This window comes from Acomys minous (genome assembly GCF_964271855.1).
Source record: "Acomys minous genome assembly, chromosome: 17".
Taxonomy (NCBI): domain Eukaryota; kingdom Metazoa; phylum Chordata; class Mammalia; order Rodentia; family Muridae; genus Acomys; species Acomys minous.
The window spans coordinates 21,202,214-21,229,923 of record NC_140500.1 but is presented as its reverse complement, the minus strand read 5'-3'; the positions used below and the strand labels follow the sequence as shown (position 1 = coordinate 21,229,923).

The window sequence follows — 27,710 nt, the reverse complement described above, 5'->3', positions numbered from 1 at the left end:
TCACCTGGGCCCCTCCCAGGCCTGGCCAGGGCCAGGTAGGTGGGGTGAGGAGTTCAGAGGGAAAAAGGCAAGAAGGTGCTCCTCGTTTTGGAGAGACCCGTTCTCGGTTTCCCCCAGAGATCAACCTGGGATGGATGACCTTGAGGGAGCCCCAATCAGAGACCCTAGTTTCCGGAAGTCCACTTAAGCTTCTTTCCCCTGGCTAGCTTGCCTGACAGGAGAGTCCCTTTGGGGAGGGCTCCCGCCTCCTCCTCTTTGCCGAGTCCTCAGTCTGTCTCCCTTTTCCTGCCTTCTCTGCGCTTGCTTCCTCACCTATTCTCAGCCATCATTCTGCCTCCCTGGCTTTATGTGTAGAATCCTTCCTCCCGGCTCTGGCTTTCTAAGCCTCACTAGTCTTCCGTTCCTACTCTCCGCGCTAGTCAGTTTTCCCATCAATCCCTGGCCGAAAGTCTTCAGCAAGTACCTGGTTCACCTGTCCTCCCCAAGAGCCCTCCTCCCGGGAGAGCTCCGAGACCAAGACTCCTCCTCCGACCCTCCCTCTGCCCGGCTCACCTTTAATTGAGATGCTGATGAGGCTTCTGTCGCTCCCATCCTTGGCAGACCGGCAGGCGGGCCGGCGGACGGACAGGCGGGCGGGCTCCTGGGGCAGGCACTGCACCTGTCAGGTGAGAGGGTGGAGAGGCTCCACTGCCAGATTCAACTGGAAAGGAACCAGTCACAGCCCAGCCACACCTGGGAGCTGGGAGCAGGAGGCAGCTCAGGCCTCCTCCTGGAGCCCCGCAGTCCCTGAGGTAGAGAAGGAGGTAGCAAGGAGCTGGAGACCGGGGCTGGCTAGAGCCCTGAGAAGACCTAGGAGGAGATAGGGAAGGCAGGACAGGAAGTGAGACAGGATCAGAGAGCCTGGCCTAGAGAGGGAGAACCGAAGAGAAGCAGGAGACAGCTGGGCCAAGAGGGCGTGAAAGCTGGAACCAGTCACACAGTCCGGGAGGAAAAGAGCAAGAGGGAGAGGCGCTAAGCCAGGCCGATTGCCTGCTGTGGAGACCCAGGGAGGTGCGCTAGCGGGCAAAGGAAGGTGGCCTTCCCTCTGAAGCTCAGTGGCTACCCCAGTGAAACTCAGTGCTGCCGGGTTAGCCCCAACTCCGAGAAGGTCAGCTGGCTCCTGGAAAGGTGGAGGAGGGTGGGAGGACTCAGGGGAGAGTGGACTCAGCGTGGGATGCGGGCACGGTCAGGGGCAGCCTCATTCTGCCTTCACAGTCACGATGTTGGACCGCACCAGAGACCCCGAGCTCAACCTTGACCCAGACTCCTCTCGCCTCCCTAACTCACCTAAGGGCTCCATGAAGGGTGACATGTTCAAGGAGCAAGATCCTTGTCCTCCTCAGCCCATGCAAGGGCTGGGGAAAGAAGACAAGTGCGAAGAGCAGGGGCTGGGCCCCGAACCCTCAGCGGCCCCTCAGCCCACCGAGGAGGAGGAGGCACTGATCGAGTTCCACCGCTCCTACCGAGAGCTCTTCCAGTTCTTCTGCAACAATACCACCATCCACGGCGCCATCCGCCTGGTGTGCTCCAAGCACAACCGCATGAAGACGGCCTTCTGGGCAGTGCTCTGGCTTTGCACCTTCGGCATGATGTACTGGCAGTTCGCCCTGCTCTTCGAGGAGTTCTTCAGCTACCCAGTGAGCCTCAACATCAACCTCAACTCAGACAAGCTGGTCTTCCCCGCTGTCACTGTCTGCACCCTTAACCCCTACAGGTCAGTCTACCCTGTGCTGTTTTCCGGGTACCATGAGTAGGGGTGGGGGGGTGGGGGGGTGGCGGCTCAGCAGTGAAACATGTGCTTAGCATGCAGAAGGCCCAGATTCCACACACAGCGGCGTCCAAGAGAGCAAAACGAAGGTGGTGATGGAGCTGGAGCTGCGAGGCCAGTGAGCTGAGGTCAAGGTCTTGCCGATGCCCGTGGAGGCAGATAAGATCTTTTGTGTGGAAGGGAAGTTCGCTGTGCTGTGGAGTAGGCAACATGGCCCTCGGGATGAAGGGTAGGAGGGTAGAATGGGAGGGAGGCCTGTGGTCAAGCTGTCCCCCAAAGTCTCAGGCTGAGGTATGCAGGGGATCCCCGCTCAGCTATCCTAGCTGACTGCCCAGGTCTCTGACTTTTAGGGAGGGGTGACTTTGGTGTGTTCTGAAGTTTGGGGGTTTTGTCCGTGCTGTTTGCCAGTTTGGGTCTGTTACCATGGAGAAGAGGGGGAGGGCAGGGCTGTGTGTGTTTGTACATACCGTTTGTCTTTGCTGAGTTACAGCACACTTTGAAAATGTACATCAAGACAGACTGTGCTAGGCACCCCGCAGGAGAACACTGCTGCTAATTCAGCGAGCTTTATGGAGGGCCAGGTGCTTTACTAGGTACAGGAGACAGGAGAGCTAAAGCAAGGGGGAAGAGGTAGGCGTATAAACAAATAACTGCAGCCCACCGTGATTCGTACAACAAAAGCTCTTAAGTTGGCCTGCCTTCGAGGAGCGTAAGGTCTCTTACGAGTGTTTGGATGAGGGTGAACGTCTGTGTGAGCACACACATCAGGAATGCAAGCAATTATGGATGGCTGGGATTGGTCACACGCTGCGGGTGGAGACTCCCCCAGGTAGCCTGTCGTGTCCAGAGATGAGTCATGAATTAACAAAGGTTGGGCAAGCCCTGCTCTGGGAAGGCAAAACTGCCCCCATGTATCGAACGCCATAGAGAACACTTACTGTAGCTGAACACGTCAGACCCCTGGAAGTCCTCTGTGGCCACCTCCTCCTCTTTTACATTGTCATTCTCAAAGTCTTGGGGGCAGGGACCAGTATTATCCTGGTTTTACCTATAGGAAACTGAGGCCAGGAGGCCAAGGAAGTCAACAGGGTTACCGATACTGACGGAATCCTGATTCATCCTGTTTGATGCCCAAACTCGGTCTTGTCTTATACTCAAGAGATGGCACTTGGAATAGGTGACTTGGGATAGTTCCTTCCCCTTAGCCTCATGTTTCCTGTAGGTTTCCCACCCCTTTCTCACTTCAGGCCTGACAGGGTCTAGGACAGAATAGGCAGAGGGTGCTGGCGTGGGAGGGGCCAGGGCCTGGAAGTAGGTTGCAGGCACTCAATAAATATTTGTGGTCACTAAGATGAGGAGATACAGGGAGGGCTGGGGGTGAGTCTGCTGAGGGTTGCATAGTTTCTAAGGTTGTGCCAGGTGCATGGCCCTGGACAGGCCAGGATAAAACACCCAGGCACTGGACACCACACTGTCTAGGGACACCCCCCCCCCCCCGCGACTGGAAAGCAGGTGCCCATACAGAAAAGTTCCCTCTAACTGGAAAAGGTCACTGCAGAGGGAGGAGAGAGAGAACACACAGAAGGGAGGGAGGGGCTAGAGGCGGGCTCCCAAATACAGGCGGAAACTGGAGACCTACTATGTACCTGACTCCCTGTTGCATGATTTTTAAGCACTAGCCCCTCTGCCAAGTCTAGGGAGGTGGGCATGTGTATATATATATATATACACACATACATATATATTTCCCTTTGTTGCTTTCTTTTCTTTTCTTCTTTTGTGAAAGATAGGATCTTGATACAGCCCAGGCTGGCCTTGAACTCCTGGGATCACAGGACACTTGGTACCACCCCTGTGTTATGTCCAGTTTTCAGATGAGGATAACTGATGTTCACCCAGGTGAACTAATTAGACCCAAAGCTATATAGCTAATAATGAAGAAAAATAACAGTAACAATGACGAATATATATTGATGTCCCAATGGCTCTCCAGATGAATCTAAATCGGAGCAAAATAGTATTAAATGGGCCAGCTGTGCTTATGCTTTTAACCTCAACACTCTGGAGACGGAGGCAGGCAGATCTCTGTGAGCTACAGGACAACCTAATTTACATAGTTCTAGGACAGCCAGAGCGACATAGTGTTGCCAGCTGTCACCAAAGACCCAGGCTGAATACCTGTAGGTAATCCCTGCTCAGCTGTCCCGTCTACCTGCCCAGATGTCTGACCTTTAAGAAAAGCGAGATTAATGACTGATTTAACCCCAAATGTGTTTACCACTATTTCCTTCATTTTATAAATGAAGAAGCAGATGCCCAGAGAATTAAACTCAGGCAGATAGCAAGCGAAACTGGGATGCAAAAATCACTTCCAGCTAAGAGCTAGTGCCTCTCATGTTAGCAGTCACGTCCCAGATCAAGTGTGACTTCACAGCTCTGTCTCATAGGAAGGCAAGGCTTCCCCAAGGTGGAGCATCTGGTAGGATCCCAGCAGGAGGAGAAGCAGATGAAGTGGCTTCCTGGTTAGGAGTGCAGGGGTGGGGAAACACGGCCAGTGAGAGGTAGAGACAGCAGACAAGCTGGGGCAGCCTCGTGGTTGGTGACCTGAGTGTGAATCATGGCTGTTGGCAGAGGCAGGGACTCAAGTCTCGGGCAAGAAGAGGATAGGATGGAGGATCCAGTTGCCAGAGAGGGCCCGGAGTGGAGAATAGTCACACTGGGGTGCCTACCTGCTGAGGGACACAGCCCGCAGAGAATCACAAGAAGGCGGTCCTGACGGCAGCGCTGTGTTGCTTTACAAGTTCTAGTCACTCGAAGGAGGGTGCTGGATATCGCCACATCCCAGAGAAGCAGAGCCTGCAAACGTACATGGAACTTAGGGCTCGACCCAAGGCAGAATTCAGCCAGGCCGGGTGACACATGTCAGTGATGCTGGCTCTTGGGAAGGAAGGACAGGAGAACCAGGAGTTACAAGGTTGGTTTAGCTCTGGCTACAACTTGAGTTGGAGGCTGGCTAGGCTACATGAGACCCTGGGCTAGCAACAATGAAATAAAACCAAGGAAGAACGTGGAGCTTTTGAGCAGTGAAGACCATGGCCTCGTCTTTTCTGCAGATGGCAGAGCAAGGGACCTGGCAGCAAGAGTGGGGCAGAGAGAGGGCCGTTTCCTGAGAGAGTCACAGAAGGAAGTGCGGCTCTGAGCCGGAGAGCCACCCTTGACCTGCACTTCTCAGTCTGGTGTCCGGCAGGGAGAGTCCAGACTGGGGGTGGAGACCCTGGGGTGGCCAGTGGCCAGGCCATTGTCTGTCAGGCAGTCTGCCGCTGGGACCAGGGCGGTACAGTGCACGGGGTCTTGCATAGGCAGAGCTGTGTGTGTGCTTGTGCATGGGTGGGTGCTCATGTGTTTTGGCAGGTACATGGAAGGCAACCTTGTGGGGCCAGTTCTCGCCTTCCTTTACCTGGATTCTGTTCTTGGGGGGGCGGGGGGCTGAACTCAGGTTGCTTGGCTCGTCAGCAAACGCTTTTTACTAGCAGAGCCATTCCACTGGCCGCTGTCAGTTTTCCCGGATAAGAAGGACAGATAGAAAGAAAATTGAGGCTCCAAGAACCTATAAGTAAAAAGAAACCAAAAGGGCTGGTGAGATGGCTCAGAGGCTAAGAGCACTGTCTGCTCTTCTAGAGGTCCTGAGTTCAATTCCCAGCAACCACAGGGTGGCTCACAGCTGTCTAAAATGAGACCTAGTGCCCTCTTCTTGGCCACACATGTACATGCAGGAAGAGCACTGTATTCATAATAATAAATAAATAAATCTTTAAAGAAAGAAAGAAAGAAAGAAAGAAGCCAGAAGCCACCAGGTGCCGAGAGGAGCAAGAACCGGAATCTGGGTCTTCAGCACTCCTTTGGTACTTCCGTTACAACCTCGAAGTCACATGGTGCGTAAGTGGCCGACAGTACGCCCCTGTAATGGCATTTATCTCTAATAGCTAATACCTATGATAATAATACAACACCAACTGGAGTGGCATAGCACCCACTGGCCTAAGAGTGATGCGTAGTCCTTTTCACGTGTGAGTAGCCCGCCAGGAAGCAACAACTCTTTGCCATCTGTGTGAGGTTCATACTTCAAAGGCAAGGTGAACATCTCATTGTACTGCTAAGGGAAACATTTTCTAGTGTGATTTGTTATTGATTTTGGGGACTGGCTATCCATGTATCAGATTCTACATGGTCCGGCCAGCTCATTAAATGGTGGCATTTTTAAGCCAGGCATGGTGGCACATGCCTTTAATTCTAGCACTTGGGAGGCAGAGGCAGGTGGATAGCTGTGAGTTCTAGGCTAGCCTGGTGTACAAAGTGAATCTAGGACAGCCAAGGCTACACAGAGAAACCCTGTCTCGAAAAAGAAAAACAAAACAAAACAAAAAGTGGCATTCTGAGTTTGAGGCAAGCCTGGTCTACAGGAACTAGTTCCAGGACAGCCAGGACAACATAGAGAAACCATCTATTTATTTATTTATTGGTTTTTCGAGACAGGGTTTCTCTGTGTGTGGCTTTGCCTGTCCTGGACTCGATTTGTAGACCAGGCTGGCCTCCAACACACAGGGATCTGCCTGCCTCTGCCTCCTGAGTGCTGAGTGCTGGGATTAAAGGCATGGGCCACCACGCCTGGCAATTGTTTGTTTGTTTGTTTGTTTGTTTGTTTCTAGATAGGGTTTTTCTGTGTAGTCTTGGCTGTCCTGGACTCCATTTGTAGACCAGGCTGGCCTTGATCTCAAATGATCAGCTTGTCTCTGCCTCCCTGAGTGCTAGTATTGAAAGCATGTACCACCATGGCCTGCTGAGAAACCTTTGTCTTGGAAAAACAAAACAAAGAAACAAACGGAAAAAGTGGAATTCTACACAGCATCATCCTGATAGCCTAAGAGAGATTATAACAGGGTTGGTTTTTTTTTTGTTTTTTTTTTTGGTTTTTTTGTGGCTAACTCTAAAGAAGTAATTATCCTGCTTAGAGGCCCTGAGCCCAGCTTGCCCAGAGGCAATAACAGTCCTGCTGTGAGGCCAGAAGAGCTCAGCAGAGCCATCCTCTCAGCATGACACCCACACTGGCCACCCTGGCTGCCCCTACTCTCCAATGGCTCCATGTGACATCTGAGAGCTCAGAACCCATGCAAGAGCTCTGGATAAGGGCTGCTTGTTGGGTGTCTACATGTGCATGCAGGCTGTGTGTTGGGTATCTACAAGCTGAGGCTGCAGGGTCTGTGCGTGTGCCTCGTTAGCATTGTTCAGAGCTGCTTGGGAGACGAAGGGCTGGGAAAGTAATCAAAGAGAGGAGTGTCAAGACTGGCCTGGCTGAGACAGGGAATAGGGCCTTGGTACACACTGCCAAGGAAGGAGACTGCCTTGTCTCTTGTTCTCAGCTCTGCCAAGAATTCCAGAATGCCGGCTGAGAATCCTCCAAAGGTCCCTGAGCAGGTGTTTGGGAGCCCATCAAGTCTATCAGGGATGGAGGAGTAGACACAGATGGGAAAATATGTGTGCCAGCCCCCCAAGCCTCTTAGGATTCCTATATCCCGCCAGCCTCTCTTTTACAGAGGAGAGTCATCTTCACTTTGTGTTTCCGAGTATTTCCTCCTTCCATCTCTCCAGGACTTTCTGTGACAGGCTGATCTGTCTAGTTCCACAGATGAGTGGCCAAGGCTGGGAATCACAAAGGTTGGACATCACCTAGCTGGAGCACCAGAGTGCCCTTCCAGCAGGGGGCAGTGTGTGAGAGTTCTAGTGGTCTTTCTGGGATAGACTAGAGGACACTGAAGATGGAGAGCACATTCTGACCCATGTCCTCCTGGCCATATTGTCTTGGGAAAGGGCCATGGCAATGCTGTTAGCCCAGATGGTTGAGCCGTATATGTAATGGATGTGCCTGGCTCCTCAGAAGTGCTCATACTAGCTGGCATGTCCATTCTTGGAATATCAGTTCCGAATCGGTCTCCCAGAAGGCCTTGGGCACACACCCTTGAGCCTGAGCTCTCTATTCTCCTGTGAGGGGATGAGGGAGCGGCTGCAAAAAGGGAAAGCCTAGGGTCCAGCCAGCTAGACTTTCAGGATGAAAATAGAAGCAAAGGGGGAGAAATGTGAAGGTCTGAACGGGACAGTTGTACATTAGCATCATGGGTGAGATTTTAAATAACCTTGGGCTGCAGGTGTGGCTCCGTGGTGGAGGACGGGCCTAGCATTTGTAGGGCCCTGGGTTTGATCCTGCGGACCACAAAAGCAAACAAAACAAAACAAAATGGTGCTTGTGTCAGAGCCCAGATGCACTAACCCTTCTTCCCTGGCAGTAGCACCTTTCACTAGTGCTCGAAGCTTGTTTTCTTTCTTTTCTTTTTAGACAGAGTCTCACTGTATGTCTCTGGCTGTCCTGGAATTCAATGTGTAGACCAGGCTGTCCTTAAACTCATAGAGATCAGAACCCATAGGCTACCTCTGCCTCGAGAGTGCTGGTATTAAAGATGTGTGCCACCGCACCCAGCTCTTGACTTTTTCTTTAAAGTGACATTTAATAGTGACAATATTGGGCATTTCCAGCCAATTCCTCTTGTATATTTATTATTTATGTTGTTTGTTTGTTTTGAAACAAGGTCTCACTATGTAGCCCTGGCTGACCTGGAAATCACTATATACATCAGGTTGGCCTAGAACTCTGGCTCTCTGATGCTGGGATTAAAGATGTGTGCCACCGTGCCTGGCCCAGCAAATATTTTTAAATTATTACTGTCACTATTATTATTACTATTATATTTCAAGTGTATAGGTGTTTTGCTTGAATGTACGTCTTTAGATGTGCATGCAGTGCTCATGGAGGCAAAAAGAGGATGAATCCCCTGGAACTGAAGTTACAGATGGTTGTGAGCCACCATGAAGGTGCTGAGAACCGAACCCAGGTCCTCTGGGAGAGCAGCCATTGCTCTTAGCCTTTGAGACAGCCTTCCAGCCCCCTTTACAGTAAATAGTAAACTCAGGCAGTAGAAATCCACATTTTTTTTTTCCTTTCCCACAATTGTTTTGGCCATGGCAGTTTCCTTGCAAACAGGCATTGTGGAATGTACCTGCAAGCTCAGCTGCTCATGAGGTTAAGGCAGGAGGATTTCAAGTTTGAAGTCAGTCTGAGCTCCATAGACGCTCTTTGCATTTCCATAGAAGCCTTAGAACCACCCGCCACTTCCTTTGAAAACGTTTGCTGAATATGGGGTCTGGATTGTATGTCGTCTAAAAATCAAGTTGGGAGACGTGGTGACATCGAGGGCATGAGCAGCTGTGTGATTCCTTTGGGTTTGGCACTGGGTCTTTAGCAGGGTTTCAAAAATATATGTCATCTTGCTTATCTTTCATCAGATTTGCTCCTAAATTAATCAGATTTACTTAAGAAGTCATTTTTAAAAATATTTACTTTTGCCAGGCGTGGTGGCACATGCCTTTAATCCCTGTACTCGGGAAGCAAAGGTAGGCAGATATCTGTTAGTTCAAGGCCAGCCTGGTCTACAAAGAGTCCAGATCAACCAAGGCTACACAGAGAAACCTAGTCTAGAAAAAATAAACAAGCAAAAAATAATTAAAAGAAAATAAAAATTAAAATGTACTTTTATTTATGTGTATGCCACATGTGTGAGTGTGGCTGGAGGCCAGAAGAGGGAGTCAGATTTCCTTGAAACTGGAGTTCTGATGTGGGTGCTGAGAACTGAACTTAGATTCTCCAGAGGAGCCTCGAGTGTTCTTAATCGCAGAGCTATTTCTTCAGCCCCAGTGTGGTGTTATTTTCATTTTCCATTTCTTTGTTGCTAGTATTTAAAAATGCAATTAATATCTGTGTATTGGTTTTTTACCTTGCAGCCTGGTTTAATTTACCACCTCTGCTTTGTTTCTTAGACAGTAATTCTAAGGCCAGCAATGTGGATGTCGGTCACGCAGATAGTAATACGATCAGTATTAAGAATGAGTGAGAGCCGGGTGTGGTGGCGCACACCTTTAATCCCAGCACTCGGGAGGCAGAGACAGGTGGATTACTGTGAGTTCGAGGCTAGCCTGGTCTACAAAATGAATCCAGGACAGCCAAGGCCAATCTCTAGAGAAATACATGGGGTATTTTTAAAGCAGTTAGGGAGAGTCTGAAAGTGCAGTTGCTGAGAAGCCTCCAATTGAAGGTACAGGTGACAGGCACTCCCAAAGGGCACCCTCCCCTGAGGGGAAGGGCAGGACGGAGTCCCCCCATAAATGAAGTCCTGGCCTAGACATCCCCTACAGACAAGTCTCTTTCCTCCCCTACCTCCAGACGGCTCTGGAGCCGTCATAGGGATCTCTGATCCTCTCGTAGTTTACGGAGAACACCGTAGCGCAGCCCGAGATCCGGCGGGCGCCCCTAGACCAACCTCCTCCCGGTTGACTCTTTTCAGATACACCGAAATCAAAGAGGCGCTCGAAGAGCTAGACCACATGACGGAACAGACGCTCTTTGAGCTCTACAAATACAACTCCTCCTACACTCGCCAGGCTGGGGCCCGCCGCCGTAGCACCCGCGACCTTAGGGGCGCTTTCCCGCACCCCTTGCAGCGCCTGCGCGTACCGCCTCCACCCTACCCAGCCCGCGCGGCGCGCTCGTCTTCCAGCGTTCGTGACAACAACCCACAAGTGGACCGGAAGGACTGGAAGATCGGCTTCGAACTGGTAAGCCCCGCCCCTCAGGTCAGGACCCGCCCACGCTCTCGCCCCTTGTCATGGCCCCGCCCACTCCGTCAGACTGACAGGCCCGAGGATCTCATGGACTTTCAAGCAAGTAACACAAATACGTAAATAAGTAAACAAGTAAATAAAAACAAATAAATAATCGGTGCAAAAAAAATAATAAAAACCTACAGCGGCGCCCCTCCCTGCCACCTTTCGTGGAGCCTCTTGGCCGCCTGCTTATGTAGTAATAAGTGGCAAGAAGTAAATCTGTTGCAGAAAATACACAGTTGTGAATTCAAGTCCCCACTGGTGGGACTTAGTTGAGACCCTCCCATGACAGAGAACGGAGAACTGAGGTTCTTCAAGCCTGTAACAGACGGTAAGTAAATGAGACACTGAATAACATGAGGTGTGTGTGTGTGTGTGTGTGTCTGTGTGTGTGTGTGTGTATGTGTAAAACCCAGGTCATTCCCTGTGCTTGGCAAGGGCTCTTCCCCTGAGCTACATCCCCAGAGCCTAAACACCCAGACTAAAAGAAAGAGTAGGAGAAAATGGGAAAGAGCGAAAGAGAAAGGGAGCCCTGTGAGTTGGACCATACCACCAGCACAGTGGAGTTCTAGGCTCGCTTTTGTTGTGGAAACAAACCTTTGGATCCCTGACCTTCACCATTAGTGAAAGGAGGGGGGGAGGGGCGGGAATTCCTGCTTCTCTTCCTGCCTGGCTGTGTAAGTGAACTACACCGAGGAAAAGACACTGCCTACCACTGCCTCAATCCCATGATCCTCTGGCCAACTCTCCTAGGGGCTTCTAGGAGAGTGTGTTTCTCCCTTTCTGTCCCACCTACACCCTGCTCCCTATACCTTCCTGGTCATCCGCCCTCAGAATAAGTCACCTGTCAGCCTTTGACGCCGATGTCTCCCTGATGGGCGCTGACATCGTGGTCTCTTGTGTGCAGTGCAACCAGAACAAATCTGACTGCTTCTACCAGACCTACTCCTCCGGGGTGGATGCAGTGAGGGAATGGTACCGCTTCCACTACATCAACATCCTGTCCAGACTGCCCGACACCTCACCGGCTTTAGAGGAGGAAGCCCTGGGCAACTTCATCTTCACCTGCCGCTTCAACCAGGCCCCCTGCAACCAGGCGTGAGTAGGCCCCGCTGGCTCGGTGGTTCCTCGGAATCTCCTTCCTGGGTCCTCCCGGGTGGGGTGGGGGGGCTCAGGAAATGCTTGTGTCTTTGGGTCGGTAAAATTGCGAGGGCACTAGCCTGAAGCCCACGTCTGTGCCCAACGCGTCATCTGTAGACGGCAATGTGGTAAGATCCACGGAGCGGAAGATCCCGCTGTGGTTCTGTCTCTTGTTGGCCCGGTGACTCTTTCATCTCGCGACGGTCTTCAGAACCTTTTTCTTTGTAAAATGGAAACAAATCAAAGCCCAAGAAAGGAGGTTTCTGACAGTGTGGGCCGTGTGCCAGACCCGGGTGTAGGCACGTGGGATATATTGCCCTCTTGGCGTTTTCACTCAAGTGATGATGACAGTGACTATCTTAGGCGCTACACCGATTGCCTGAGGTGGCAAATGTGAGAGGGCACTTTATACACTCCAGGGCATGGCGGGGTCGGTCCTCTCGCACCCAAACAGGTGAAGTGCCGTGCCCAGAGGCTCAGGCTGGCCGAAGGAGTCTCCACATCTCACTGTCCCTCAAGGACAATTTCTGTCAGGACCCCTGCATACGCTCCTTTCAAAGAGGACACAGCCACCTAGTTAAGCTGGTAGAAGGAGGAAGTGAGGGGCTCCCTTCTGTAGCCTCTGGCCTCCTACCCTTGCTTTTTCTCCTCTACCTTTGCTGCTCGGCTTCCAGGGCCCACCTCTGAGCCTCTAGCCAGTGGGACTGGTGCTGAAGTGTTGTCTCTGTTCTGCAGGGGGCCCCTTCCTCCACCCATGTCACAAGAGAGTGGCAGCAGGGCCAGGTGTCACCTGCTGTTGCTTGTATTTCTTACCCCATCACACAGTTCTGTACCTGCCTGAGCTCTTTGTTTGTTTATGGATAAACGCTAGCAGCAGGAAAGTGAGGCAGCTAAGCCTAGGCCAGCCTGCACCTGCCACCAAGCCTCTCTGTCACCTTCCACCTGGAGTTTTTGTCCCAGTCCTCCCCCTTTGTCCACTCCAAGCTCTGGCCTCCCTGTCCAGCAAGTCCACAGTTCATTGTAATCCTGGCATGCAAGTCCCTCCCTCAGCTCAGAGTCTCAGCCTTTCTCACTCGACTGTTGGAACAACCCTATAAACTGTCTAACTTTCTGCTTTCAAGTCCTTGCTTTATTCCTCACAGGAAGTCTTTGTCCCTTTCTGTTGCAACAATGGAAAACTACAAACTGGTTAATTTATGAAGAAAAGAAGTTCGTTTCTTTCTTTCTTTCTTTCTTTCTTTTATTTTCTGATGATCTTGGCTATTATGCATTTTGTTTTATTTTTAAAGATTTTTTTATTATATATATATTTCTTTTTTAAAGTTTGTTGCTTATAATACTAGAGATTGAGAAGTCTAAAAGCCCGGTGCCGGAACTTAGTGAGGGCTCCCATAACGTAACATGGCAAAAAGAGGAAGAGAAAGTGAGCGTGTGAAAGAGAAAGCAGGAAGCTGGCCTGACTGAGTAACAGCCTGTCCTTAACTATAGCTAACCCTCTCCAGAACCCTGAGGTAACTACCGATGTGGATCCATTCATGGGGATTTACCCCGTGACCCCGTCTCTTCCTGTTGGATCCTGTCTCTAATACACTGGGAAGTCATTTTTCAACACGAGAATTGAGAGGCACATTTGAAACGTAGCTTTGCTATATTAACTGTTCACATCAGTGTCCGTTCAAAGCCCTCTGGAGCAGGGGCTGGAGAGGGGACTGGCTGCTCTTGCACTGGGGCCGGATTCAGCTCCCAGCAGCCACATGCATGTGGCTCACAGCTGTCCGTAACTCCAGTTCTATGGGACCGGATGTCCTCTTCCCGCCTCCAGAGGTTCCAGCTGTGCTCATGGTGTGCAGATAGACACATAGGCAAAACATGCATACACATCCAGTCAATACAACGAGACCCTCTGCAGTCTAGGTGAGCTTCCGAGCACGGCCTCCCGGATCCTTCCCTCTTCCTTCCTCCTGTCTTCTGTTTCTCCTTTCCCTTTCGTTTAGTTCTGAATATCGAACGCAGGCCCTCGCAGCATGCATGCAAGCCCTCTCTCACTGAGCCATGGCCTCAGACATGATCTTTTCTTCATAACATGTAAAATTCTCCTTTTTCATATATCCAGATCAGTGGTTTTTAAACATGTTTAGAGCTGTGCAACTCTTGCCCATTATCTAACTTTAGAACGTTTTCCTCACTCACCCCCAAGAAGCCCATTTACTGGTTAGGCGGTTCCCCGAGGTCCATCTCTTTCAAGCCCTGGGGACCACTAATCTGCTGTCTTGTCTACATCGACTGCTCTCTACGGGAGATGCCATTACAAGGGCTAGCGCTGTATTTCAGTGGAAGATTGGCTGTCTAGAAATTATTAGGTTCTTGCATATACATATGTGTGCACACACACGCACAGACACACACACACACACACACACACACACACACACACACACAGCGGCTGGAGGTGTCTTTTACCTAACATGTGCTTGCCATGTTTATCCAGGCTGTAACTTGTGGCAGAACTCGGATCTCAGCAGGTAATGCTGTGTTGTATAGCCATAGCACACCTTTGTGATACGGGCCCTTCCTAATCCTAGGCCTTTATGAAGGACACTGATGCAGGTGCACCTGAGTGAGGTTTTATACTGGCAGTGTTTTAGTTTCCCCAGGAGTGCAGGGCTGGGCCACATCACTGCCCAGCATCCGGAGACCCCTGCTGGACTCCCCCAGGCGCACACACACACACCTTCATATTCCCAGCAGCAATCCTGAGGGTTCTAAGTTCTGCGCATCCTCCGCTTGTTAGTGTCTATGTGAAAAACAAGCAAAGGAAGGAAGCTACCTGTAGTTATTTGTCCATGCGCATGTGTGGGCAGAGGACAGTTTTCCCAGGAATTGCTTTCCTCAACCTTAGGCAAGTTTGGCGGCGGGCACCTTTATCCAGCTGAGCCATCTCTGCCTGTCTTTTTTACTTTAGGTGGTTTAGTCAGTCACTCCCTCCTTAGTGGGAAGCTAATACAGTTCTTACTAAGCACTCGTACTTTAACTTAGTGCTCAGTGCCCTACCCTAGCTGTTTCTATCATCTTCATTTGACAGAGGAGGAGAGTAAGACACTTGTTTGGCCTCCTGTCTAGTATTTCTTAGAGTTAGCGTTTAAATATAAGGAGTTGGGCTCTAGAGCCCCCTCTCCTGTTTTTTGGACAAGGTCTCACTCTTTCCCTAGACTAATCTGGAACAAACTATGTAGCATGTAGCCTCAGCTAGACTCATATTGATGGCAATCCTCTGGTACCAACCTCCCAGTGCTGAGATTACAGGCATCGTCGCACTGGATGGGGCTTTTTTTTTTTTTAAATGTTTGTACACACTTGCCTTCTGTGGAATACTTGTAGAGGTGGAAGTCAATTCTGTCCTTCCACAATGTGAGCTCTAGGGATTTAACTTAGGTTGTCAGTCTTGACAGCAAGTGCTTTTATTCTTTTTTTAAAAAAGACTTATTTATTTTATTATGTATACTTGCATGCACACTTGCACACCAGAAGAGGGCACCCGATCTTGTTATAGATGGTTATGAGCCACCATGTGGTTGCTGGGAATTGAACTCAGGACCTTTGAGCAGTCAGTGCTCTTAACCTCTGAGCCATCTCTCCAGCCCAAGGCTTTATTCTTTTTTTTTTTTTTTTTCCTGAGACAGGGTTTCTCTGTGTAGTCTTGGCTACACAGCCTAGACTCACTTTGTAGACCAGGCTGGCCTTGAACTCACAGAGATTGCCTGCCTCTGCCTCCACAGTGCTGGGATTACAGGCATGCGCCACCACGCCCAGCCAAGGCTTTATTCTGAACCATCACATGATTTGGCTTCTCAGTGGACACTGTACTAATGTGTTTAATATACATTTCTTTATATGTGCATTTACAAAGTTTATTTTTTTTAATTTACATAAGTGATCATATGTGTTATAGATCTTATTTTATCTTTTTCTAACATGCAGAATAAAGCCTTCCTCGGCTCTGTGTTTAAGACCCATCCATGATGCTCCATCGCATCCACTGACTCCACCTTCTTCATGCCATCCATCGCTGTGTGAATCCACCACACTGTGCCCTTCTCTGCTCCCAGCCAGTGGGGATCAGTGGCACTCTAAGTTAGAGCCCTCCTTCAGTCTCCCCACATCCAGCCCAGCTGTAGAGATGCTGGCTTCCTAGTGCAGCCTGACACGAGCCCCAGAGTCTCACACCTTGTACCTGTCTCCCGGATCTTCTAGTTTTGCTCTGCTCGTTTTACAGATAAAGAGACTGACCGTGGAAGTAAGGCTAGCTCAAGGCCACGTGAGCAGACCCACTCTCAGATGGTCACTGTCCCCATCTCACTCCCTCTACCGGTCACAGGCCAGCGCCTCATTTGCCTCCTGTCCTGTTCCCTCTGCCATCTCCCTGATGGCAGCAAGTGGAACCTGGGTCCCCTCTCCACGTGGCTCTCAGAACCTGTGATTTTACTGTAGCAACATGGCTGTGTGGTTTTCTTCCTGACTCCCAGGCCTGTTATAGACCAGCTACTGACTGGACCTATTCACCTGAGACTCGCTCGTGCACAGAGACTTCTGGAAAACACCTGGCTTCATTTCCTCCCTTGTGCTCTGAACTTCTTCCCTTCAGCTCCATGCTCGCTGTGGCTTTCACTCCCTCCTCTAATGTTGTCTTCCTGCCCGCCCCTCCCGCCCCCCCCTGCACCCCTCCCCCATCCTTTTCTCTCATCAGTGCTCTCAATGGCCACGCACTATTATTTATTAGTGTTGCCTGTGTGCCAGGAACCATGTATCTGACCCTAAAATAAGACAGAGGTGTGGTTCCTTTTCTCAAGGATCTCACAACCCGAGTGGAGAACCACAGCTTAGGTCCTGAGAAGCCAGGGGCATCCCGAGTATCTTAGGGTGACACTAGAGGACACGGGGGGTGGTGGGGGGTGGGGGGGACCAGGCAGCGAGGCTGGAGAAGAAGCTGGGCTAACAGGCAGATGCCCGGGTCTCAATCCCAGGCTCATCATCACTGTCCCTGCATCCACGGGATCTGCATTCACTGGGAGGGGAGAAGGGCACAGTGTGGTAGATCCTCATCATGGATGGCATGTAGCGGGGGAGGGAGTCAGCAGACTCAGTGGAGCTTCGTGGATGGATCTTTTTTTTTTTTTTAATTTTTCAAAGATTTATTTATTTATTATTATGCACACAGTGCTCTGCTTACATGTACTCCTGCATGTCTGAAGAGGGCATCATATCACATTAAAGATGGCTGTGAGCCACCATGTGGTTGCTGGGGATTGAACTCAGGACCTTTGGAAGAACAGACAGTGCTCTTAACCTCAGAACCATCTCTCCAGCCCCCATGGATGGATCTTAAACACAGAGCTTAGGAGGGTTTGGTTTTGTTTTTTTAAGAGGGGGGGCGGCTGAAACAGACAAGATCACTTGTGTAAATCCCAGGCCTGCTGTGTGTGGCCTTGCCTTGTGTGGTGTGGAATGATGCCGTTGGCTGTAAGAGGGAGCACAGGCTGACCTCCCAGGGTTGTGCAGACACACAGGAGGTGACAGAGGGAGCACAGGCCAACCTCCCAGGGTTGTGCAGACACACAGGAGGTGACAGAGGGAGCATAGGCTGACCTCCCAGGGTTGTGCAGACACACAGGAGGTGATAGAGGGAGCACAGGCTGACCTCCCAGGGTTGTGCAGACACACAGGAGGTGATAGAGGGAGCACAGGCTGACCTCCCAGGGTTGTGCAGATACACAGGAGGTGACAGAGGGAGCACAGGCTGACCTCCCAGGGTTGTGCAGACACACAGGAGGTGACAGAGGGAGCACAGGCCAACCTCCCAGTATTGTGTACACACACTGGAGGTGACAGGAGTATGGGCAACCTCCCGGTATTATGTAGACACACAGGAGGTGACAGGTGATTGATGGATGCTCTATAAGGCCTGCTTGGGAACGGTCTCTTCTGCCATACGTCATGCTCCGCTGACCTCCTGTACTTCCTTCCCTCTCTGATCCCCTTGCCTACTAAGGAATTACTCTCGGTTCCACCACCCTGTGTATGGGAACTGCTACACTTTCAACCACAAGAACAACTCCAATCTCTGGATGTCTTCCATGCCTGGAGTCAACAATGGTGAGCAGCTCCTGCCCCCATGATGCCCTCCCTGCTGACCTGCCTCACTCATGTTCACTCACCTCCGCCTCACATACTAGAGATGCTGGGCATCCTCTGGGCTTCACCTGGATATGTCCCCTCACTATTCTGGAAGGATCTGCTCAGTCCGTTCTCCCCACGCGCACCCCCCCACCCACCTACCCAATAATCCACTCTCGGTACAGAAGGATTTCTATCCTTTAAGCTGGCCCAGAATTCAGCTCTGGTTTGCCAAGTCCACCTGCTGGCCTTGTTCCAGGACTCTGCAAGGATGAGAGGGCGGGTCTCCATCCCCAACTCCTGTCCCACTGTGTCTCCAGGTCTGTCCCTGACACTGCGCACGGAGCAGAATGACTTCATCCCCCTGCTGTCCACGGTGACAGGGGCCAGGGTGATGGTCCATGGGCAGGACGAGCCTGCCTTTATGGATGATGGTGGCTTCAACCTGCGGCCTGGTGTGGAGACCTCCATCAGCATGAGGAAGGCAAGGATGCTCTGGCTGGGAACCTGGGAAAAGAGCATCACTGGAGGGAGAGGAAGACGGGAGACAGGATGTAGCCGTAGCAGCCAGGAGGCTGAAGGGAGCCTTGTGAATAGTCTTCAGGGTATGGAGGTCTTCAGGAGAGGAACTGCGTGGAGGGGCTAGCCAAGGGGGCCGAGGGAAGCAAGGCTTTGAGGAGAGGACCCAAAGTGCTAAGAAGGGTTCAGGACATCCTTAGGATTCCAGAGTGGTACAAGGAGGGATGTCTGGGGCCCTGGAAGGGGCCCTGGAAGATGGTCCACCAAGATGGGGAGGCTGACAAATTGCTGCCCAGGGTGTGAGTTATACTTGGGATTGAGGGAAGGCTGAAAAGCCAAGGTGAAGCCTGACCCCCCCCCCTCTTTACCTGTGAACTAATTCGTGGTGTACACGGGTTCACAGGAAGCCCTGGACAGCCTTGGAGGCAATTACGGCGACTGCACTGAGGACGGCCTCGATGTCCCTGTCAAGAACCTTTACCCTTCCAAGTACACGCAGCAGGTACACAGAGCCTGTTGCAGCCATTTCCTGGAAGTTGGTCAGCTGGGTGGAGGGGTGGAGAGGAAGTAGAAGGGGATGGTACCGTGGTGAGAAGGGTGCAGCCTTCCTGCACGTGGGGCTCCCTGGGTGAGGTTGGGCCAGGCCTGGTGCCTCTCCTCACCCCTCCCTTCTCCTCCAGGTGTGCATCCACTCTTGCTTCCAGGAAAACATGATCAAGAAGTGTGGCTGTGCCTACATCTTCTACCCCAAGCCTGAGGGCGAAGAGTTCTGTGACTACCAGAAGCAGAGCTCCTGGGGTAAGCCAGGGAGCCCCCTTGCACTGTCCGGAGCCCACCTCCATTTCCCTAGGTGTCTGGCTCCCAGAGCCCTTGCCTCAGACGGCTGGCTCACTCCCACCTGCCCTAGGCTGCAGTCTCTACTTGCTTTTTTGCCTTCTGTCTCTGCCTCTGTTTCCCTCCCTCCCTCCTTCCCTTCCTGTCTTTGGCTGTTGTGTGTTTGTGAAGGAATTGTCCTGTTCTGCAGCAGAGGGAAGGAAGTGTGTGTGTGTGTGTGTGTGTGTGTGATATGTCTCCTGCTGTGGTTTCAGCTTGTCTCCTCATTCTCTGGAGTGCTCAGCAGGGGTGGCTCCTGGAGGGTTAGGCAGAGCACCCAGCTTCTCACTGGTGGCCCCGGGAAGAATTTATTAGAAGCTCCCTGTTTGTGTCTCATCACCTTGTGCTTTAGAAATTGTGTTGCATCCTTTCAGCATTCCAGGGATGCAATCTGTGAGTTAAAAATCATTTTTAAGCTAACCTCCCTCCCTTTCTCCCTTCTTTCCTTCCTTCATCCCTGCATACACGCATGCGCCACGTGGTTTAACTCTGATCTTCGGGTTCAGCGGCTTTACCCACTGAGCCATCTCGCCCTGAGGGATGTAATTTGTAAATCAAATGTTTGTTAGAAAATGTTTTTACCTGGAGCAGGGCACAACCAAACAAGTTGGAGAGCCCTGGCATGCCCTACTTATCCGGCCATTGTCTTGAGCGCGCCCTTTTCCTTTCCATGGTGGCAGAGCTAACCTAGGAAGCCGGAAGGAAAATATCCTAACAGGAAACTACGGGACTGCAGGAACCCCTCAAGCTCCTGGCCTGCATGCTCTTCTCTGCATTTCAGAGCCCTCCTCCCAGGGGCCCCTCCCTCGCCTCATCCCAGAGCTTTACTTTCTTAGCTCTCTAGCAGGCTGAGAAAGGGAGGAAGGGAGCCAAGGCTGTTGCTGGAGGGGGCAAGGCACCAGACACCATGGACACGGGGAGACCTCTGTGGAGTTCTCTCACCTGTCCCAGTCCCACCTGACTGTGGCATCTGTTTCCTTTCTTGCCTTGGCCCACTCTGATAGGACTTTTCCTCTGTCACTGCTGTTGTCAGGGCAGCCTCCTGCCCCTGCCCCCTGCCCCTGCCCACAGCCTCCTGCCCCTGCCCATACCCCTGCCCACAGCCTCGTACCCCTGCCCACAGCCTCCTGCCCCTGCCCATACCCCTGCCCACAGCCTCCTGCCCCTGCCCACAGCCTCGTACCCCTGCCCCTGCCCCCTATCCCTGCCCACAGCCTCCTGCCCCTGCCCCTGCCCACAGCCTCGTACCCCTGCCCCTGCCCACAGCCTCCTGCCCCTTGCCCTCTGCCTCTGCCCCCTGCCCACTCCAGTCTTGGAGAATTGCAGAATGTCAGAACTGGAGGGAACACAGAGGCCACTTGGTGTCACCTTATTTCTCAGATGGGCAGACTGGAGGGGAGGAAGGCATAGAAAGGACAGTGGGGGTGCTGGCTTGGTAGCAGCTTTCCTCTTCTCCTTCCTGCTTTTTAACAACTCTAAATTCATTTATCTTTTCATTTATTTACTGCTACAAAGCTCTGGCTGTCTTGTAACTCATTATGTAAACTAGGCTGGCTTTGAACTCACAGAGATCCTCCTGCTTCTGCCTTCCAAATGCTAGGATTAAAAGCATGGGCCGGGGCTGGAGCGATGGCTCAGTAGTTAAGAGCACTGTCAGCTCTTCCAGAGGTCCTGAGTTCAATTCCCAACAGTGGCTCACAACCATCTATACTGTGATCTGATGCCCTCTTCTGGCATGTAAATAGAGCCCTCATATACATAAAATAAGTAAATAAATCTTTAAAAAAAAAAAAAGCATGGGCTAGCTGAGCACAGTGGCACACACATTTAATCCCGGCACTCAGGAGGCAGAGGCAGAGGCAGGTGGATCTCTGTGAGTTCGAAGCCAGCCTGGTCTACAGAGTGAGTCCAGGACAGCTGGGGCTACACAGAGAAATCCTGTCTTGAAAAACCAAACCAAACAAAACAAAACAAAGTGTGGACCACCATGCCCAGCCTTCTTTCTGAGTTCTGGGCCTTTGAAAGTCTGAGGGGAGTTGTGCAGGTGAGGAGGAGGAACTAGAGCCAACAGCATCCTGACGCCTTTCCTACATCTTCCTCCCCAGAGAAAGCTACTAAGCTGCTTCCCATGACTTCCTAGCATGGTGGCTCAAGGCTTTGGGCCTTAATTGGAGGATATGGTGGCACACCCCAAATCTCCCCTCCCACCCCCCACATATGTGCATGTGTGCACACACTATAACAAATCCGTTGGGTTTTTTGTTTGTTTGTTTGTTTTTGTTTTTGACTTTTTTGGTTTCCTTGGAGCTCTCCTGTGCCATAGGAGGGATCCCATAGCCCTATTCTTCTCTCTTTTTTTTTTTTCTTTTAAAATCTGTTTTACTGAGATCATTTGCATCTTTCAGAGTTCACTTGCTTAAACTGAATGGTTTTAGTTAAATGTAGTTGTAGTTTGGGGTGTTGGGCTTTTATTCTAGTCTCATGGTCACTATTTTAGAATTTTAAAAATCACTCCCCAGAGACAGTTTGTATCTTTGAGTTGTCCCCCAAGTTTCCCAACCCCCCACTGCCAGCCTCTGGGCAACCACTACTCCCCATGTTGAATGAACATTTTGTGTAGATGGAGTCTTGAACATATGGTCTTGGCCACTGGCTTTTTTCACTTCACAGTGACCAGGTCCTTCCAGGTCCATCCATGTTACAACATGTCAACACTTTATTCCTTGCTATGACTTGATGGTTGAGGCAGAATCTCATACTATAGGCCAGGCTGGCTTCAGACTTAGAGCAATCTTGCCTGAGGCTCATAAGTGTTGGAATTACCAGCGTAGACCACCATTCTCAGCTCTGGGCTGCATTTTGTTTATTCACTTAACCAGTTGGTGGATATTTTGGTTGTTTCTAATCCGGGGTTTTGTGACTAATGCTGCTGTGCATATCTGTGTACATGTCCTGGTGCGGACTAGGTTTTCAGTTCTCTTCTTATGCGCCTAGGAGAATAGCTGGGCTCATGGTAATTGTTTAACCATTCTGAAAGACTGTTATGGAGGTGGCTGTACCATCTCGTATTCCCAGCAGCTGTAAGTGATGGTCTCAGTGGTTTTTGTTGGCAGTGATTTTTTTTTTAAACAGTTGTCCTAGTGATTGTAAAAATTGTATCTCATTGTGGTTTAACCCTTTATTACACAATCATTGTTCCCATTTTTTTTTCTGACTTTTAAGTTTTGTGCCTTTTGGAGACATATTTACATGGGTGTTCCCCCATCCCCGGCTTAGCTTAATTTGTTTTGTTTTGTTTTATTTTGTTTTGAGACAGTGTATCTCTGTGTTAGCCATGGCTGTCCTGGACTCACTTTGTAGACCAGGCTGTCCTTGAATTTACAGTGATCCGCCTGCCTCTGCCTCCCAAATGCTGGGATTAAAGGCATGTGCCACCATGCCTGGTTTAGTTTAACTTCTTAAACAGTTTTGTTGCGGTAGCCACTTCCAAGACACCATTGAAATGCTCTTGTAAAGTGGGTACTCAGGCAGCCTAGAAGACCTTGCATGTGGAAAAGATGGGGATGCCCTCAGAAAACAGGCATTTCTCTGTACCTCCAGGCTACTGCTATTATAAGCTGCAGGGTGCCTTCTCCTTGGATAGCCTGGGCTGTTTCTCCAAGTGTCGGAAGCCATGCAGGTAAGGGCCCTTCCCTGGGTGTGGGCTGGGCAGCAGCTGCTAGGCTGGGTAGGATGGCAGCTGGGAGAGCCCCACTCCATCTCAGAGCACTTTGATCTGTCTGCAGTGTGACCAACTACAAGCTCTCTGCTGGCTACTCACGATGGCCATCTGTGAAGTCCCAGGTAACATCAGGAGGGGAGAGATGGGTGTGCATGTGAACACCCATGCACACCCATGCAGTGGCACATATGTGCAAGTATGCATAACACACTGGCCTTCTGGATATATTACACATGTTAGCATATTTGACTGATACCATCCATCCCTGTAACCCCTCATTTTTTTTTTCCAGGATTGGATCTTCGAGATGTTGTCCTTACAGAACAATTATACAATCAACAACAAAAGGTCAGGCCTGCTCCTGAGCCCCTACCACCACCCGCCCGGGCAGGACCCTTGGGAGGAAAGGAGGTCTAGGGAAGAGGTTCTGACGGAGGTGTTGGGAAGAGGGCCTGTGGCATTAACCCTCCACCATTTCATCCCACTCTCTCCCATTCCCCCCAAAGAAACGGAGTTGCTAAACTCAACATCTTCTTCAAGGAGCTGAACTATAAAACCAACTCGGAGTCTCCCTCTGTCACGGTAGGGCCCGCATGAAGTCAGGAAGCCTGAGATGAGCTTGACAGGGGGCTTGACAGGGTTAGTTGTGAGGGAGGGATGAGTGGTTTGTGCCTCAGAGGTAGAAAACCAGGAATGGGAAGTGGAGTCCAGGATAAGGTGAGAGCGTTGGGAGAGGGAGCTGGGGCGTGAGGTTGGGTCGTGGTGGGAGGCACGCATGTGTGACAGACAACTGGAAGGAAGCCCTTGAGATGCGCCCTAGTTTCTGCTGGTCCCATGACCATTTTCCTATTGGGGATGATAATAAGGAGATGCCCTCGCCTGCCCCTCCCCCCACACACATGGCAGGAGGCATCCAAGGTACAGAGGGAGCTGGCTTGGTAAAGGGATGGGTGCTTCTTTCTCTCCACAGATGGTCAGCCTCCTGTCCAACCTGGGCAGCCAGTGGAGCCTGTGGTTCGGCTCATCTGTGCTGTCTGTGGTGGAAATGGCGGAGCTCATCTTCGACCTCCTGGTCATCACACTCATCATGTTGCTGCACAGGTTCCGAAGCCGATACTGGTCTCCAGGACGGGGCGTCAGGGGTGCCAGGGAGGTGGCCTGCACTCCAACTTCCTCCTTCCCCTCCCGCTTCTGTCCCCGCCCCACATCCCCAACACCTGCTTTGCCCCAGCAGGGCACAACCCCTTGCCTGGCCCTGACTGCCCCTCCACCTGCCTATGCTACCCTAGGCCCCTCTGCCCCTCCACTGGACTCGGCAGTGCCTGGCTCTTCTGCTTGTGCTCTGGAGGAGCCCTGAGAGAGGAGAGTGCTCCCTCACCCAGGCCAGTGCTCCCTGGTAACCCGAGGGTTAGCTCGTCTTCAGCAGCACCTTCCACACCCGAAGGAGTAGGCTAAGGGGCCAGGAAGTTGTCCTGGTTAATGAGCCGCTCAGGGCCGCCCCCTGCTCCCTGCTTCTCATGCTGAGCTTTCCACACAAGCACAGACAAGTCTCCTCTTCCCTTGGATCAGCCAAGCCAAACTTGGCGCTTTGACAAGGAACTTTCCTGGGAAACGACCAAGGAATAAAATATAAACAAGGCACAGAAAAGCAGCCACAGGTTTCCTACCCCGTGACCAGACATTGGCCTGGCCTCACTGTCTTCTGGGACACAGATGTCTGCTCTTGAACTTAGGTGGGGAACCCCACCCAAAAGCCCCCTTTGTTAATTCTTTGGCAATTCCCCTTCTCTGACTCCCCAAGATTGGGGGCCAGTGTAAGACGAGTATAGTAAAGGTTTGGCCATTCATTTCCAAGACTCTTCTCTCATTTGATAGACCAGACACCAGTGCCTTCAATGCTTGTCTTCTTAGCTATTTCCTCGGCCTAGAAGCTTCCTCTACCATCTCCCAGAGAACTTCTATGCATCCCTTAGAACCCTGCTCAAAGACACCATTACGTTTGTGAACTCTTTTACCCTTTCTTATCTCCCCCAGAATTATCCTCATGTCCCCTCAGTCCCACACTGTACTCTATTATATGTTCTCATCTTTTGTTTCCTGCCTCCCTGAGTGGACTGTGGACTCCTTGTGCTTAGGATGAGTGTTGCTCATTTTTGTATCCTTCCAGTCTAGCCCAGTATCCCACCTGGAGCAGGTGGGCAGGTACCCAATAAATGCTTGTCCATAAAACAGTGTCTGAAGATCTGGCTGGGGCCCCATGACATGCAAGTTCCTGAGGCACTGCCTATGTTAGGTTTTTGTTGTTATTGTTGTTGTTTTTTGGGGGGAGGCCCTAGAGTAGAGGGAGGGGACAGGCAGCCATGCCAAACGTGTCACTGTCATATGTCATCAAGAATACTCCTCTCCAGACTCCACCTGGCTGTGACGTAACCTCTGTCACCCTCCTCTCTGGCACACCCTGGTGGTATCGGCTGCAGTCATTCAGCTGTGACGTAACCTCTGCCACCTTCCTCCCCACCACTGCCCGGGTGTTGGGGGAGGGTGAGATTCAACCAGTTCTTCCAGAATTTCAGAGCCTTGGGTAGTCTTAGCCACAGTGAGAAGGGCAGAGGGAACCCTCTCAACTCAACAGAGGAGAAGCTGGGGAAATGTTTGAGTGGAACCCCGCTGTTCTCATCTGCAGAGACCAGAAGTGACCCTGTCTTGTTGTGATTTGGGAATAAGACTTGGGACTGTTCCTATTTTTTTTGCCGTTCATCACAATTTCTGTCCTTAGGAGCCAGAAAAGAAGGGGCTTTTTTTCCCCCCTCTGGGAACTCACTGTGTAGACCAGGCTGGCCTTGAACTTACAGAATTCACAGAGATCTACTGCCTCTGTCTCCCCAGTGCTGGGATCACAGGCTGTGGAGAAGGGGATCTTGTAGAAAGAGGGAAGGAACAGGGACATCGGTCATGGGACTTGAAGACTTTGACTTCCCCTTCCCAGACTCAAGCAAATGGCAGGAAATGCTATTGTTTCAACAGTGTCCCTGTCACAGCCTCAGGTGTGGCTGCTCTGGCTTCTCCTCTGCTTGGCCCCAGCCCTGTTCTGCCCATCCCTGTCTACGGTGGCTGGGAAGGGAGGGCCTGGTAGACAGCCTACCAAACTGGATCTAATGTGGATCCTGCAGTGAGCTCCCTGCCCTGAGCTCCAGGTTCCCCTTACCCACCTCCGTGCCTCCCTGAGGTTTGAAGACTACTCTTGGGAGTTGGGATCATAGTGTTGGGGGGACGGGGGAGGGTTCCCTCCTCCCCATTTTCCTTATCAGGCTTAACAGATGAAGTGACTTGTCCTGGCTGTAACTCTCACAGAGCCTGCCTGGAATCCAGGCCCTCGCCACTGACTCACACGGTCTCCCTGTAAGGGCACCGAATAGCAGGCCTGTGGCCAGGGCCACGTCACAGGGAGTTGGAGCCCAGTGCCCTTTGGATTCAGAGATGGCTCAGCAGTTAAGAGCACTGGCTGCTCTTCCAAAGGACCCAGGTTCAATTCCCAGCACCCACATGGCAGCTCACAACTGTCTATAACTCCAAGATCTGATACCTTCACACAGATATACATGCAGGCAAAACACCCATGCGCATTAAAAAAAAAAAAAGTTTATGTGTATGGGTGTTTTGCCTGAATGCATGTATGTGCACCACACACATGCCTGGTGCCCACAGAAGTCAGAAGAGGGCTCCAGATCTCCTGAAACTGGAGTTACAGATGGTTGTGAGCCACTCTGTGGATTCTGGGAACTGAACCTGCGTCCTCTGCAAGAGCAACAAGTGCTCTTAACCACTGAGCCATCTCCCCAGCTCTTTCTTTTCTTTCTTTCTTTCTTTTTTTTTTTCTCATTTCATTTTAAGATTTGCTATTTTATTTCACATGCATGGCTGTTTTGCATGCATGTGTGCATGCATGTCTGTGCACCACATGCATACCTGAGGCCAGGAGAGGGTGTCTGATCCCTTGGAACAGTTATAAGCAGCCATGTGGGTGCTGCGAACCCAACACTGATCCTTTGCCGGAGCAGCAGGTACTTTTAAGTGCCAGCTATCCCTCCAGCCTTGCCAACCATAGCCTTTTCTCCTCCTGTTGTCATTGTCTTTCCATTGTTATCTCCTCTGTCAAACTAGCCGGCTTTCCACATCCTCAGGTTTGCCTGTTTTTACCCTCGTCTCTTAAACTGAGTTTTATGGAGCATGTTAGTACCGCGTTGTCTCAAAGCTTCAAACTCGCTGAGCTAAAATCAGCCTTTATCCTAAGCCATGAAGGAAATTCCCCTTTTGTGCCAGGCTCTGAGTAGTAATGGCTTTGGCAGATTGCACAGACAATTAAAAATTCCTTGTAGTATTAAACTTGGGACTTTGAAGTTGTTATTTATTAGTGGTACAAATTATTGATATTGTAGGAAACTTAACATGTGGCAGACACTTGCTAATGCTTCTAATATTAATATGAACCTAATATGATTCTAACCACTAAGCCAGCCCTGGGAGGTGTGCTAGTGTCTGTTAGTGTATATGTAAGTCCGTGTGTGTGTGTGTGTGTGTGTGTGTGTGTGTTGTGTGTGTGAGAATGAGTGTGGTGTGTGTGTGAGTGAGTGGTGTGTGTGTGTGAGTGAGAGAGAAAGAGAGAGAGAGAGAGAGAGAGGTGTATGTGTATGTGTGTGCGTGTGTGTGTGTGTG

At 51.0% G+C, this 27,710-nt stretch overlaps 1 protein-coding gene across 4 annotated transcripts; it reads left to right on the top strand.

Moving 5' to 3' along the window:
* SCNN1A (sodium channel epithelial 1 subunit alpha) lies at positions 1 to 25,226 on the top strand. Of its 4 annotated transcripts, none has more exons than XM_084765434.1 (13): positions 1 to 665; positions 1,332 to 1,753; positions 10,255 to 10,525; positions 11,481 to 11,671; positions 17,760 to 17,863; positions 18,205 to 18,368; positions 18,807 to 18,905; positions 19,084 to 19,201; positions 22,877 to 22,955; positions 23,062 to 23,119; positions 23,290 to 23,345; positions 23,504 to 23,579; positions 23,968 to 25,226. In XM_084765434.1, the coding sequence occupies exons 1-13, from the start codon at positions 564 to 566 to the stop codon at positions 24,352 to 24,354; spliced, it is 2,127 nt and encodes a 708-aa protein (XP_084621560.1). In that variant the 5' UTR covers positions 1 to 563; the 3' UTR covers positions 24,355 to 25,226. The 4 variants fall into 4 exon arrangements, with proteins under 4 accessions (XP_084621560.1, XP_084621562.1, XP_084621563.1 ...); XM_084765436.1 differs by having other exon boundaries at positions 553 to 665; positions 1,255 to 1,753; XM_084765437.1 differs by having other exon boundaries at positions 610 to 1,147.
* The last annotated feature ends 2,484 nt before the right edge of the window (positions 25,227 to 27,710 follow it).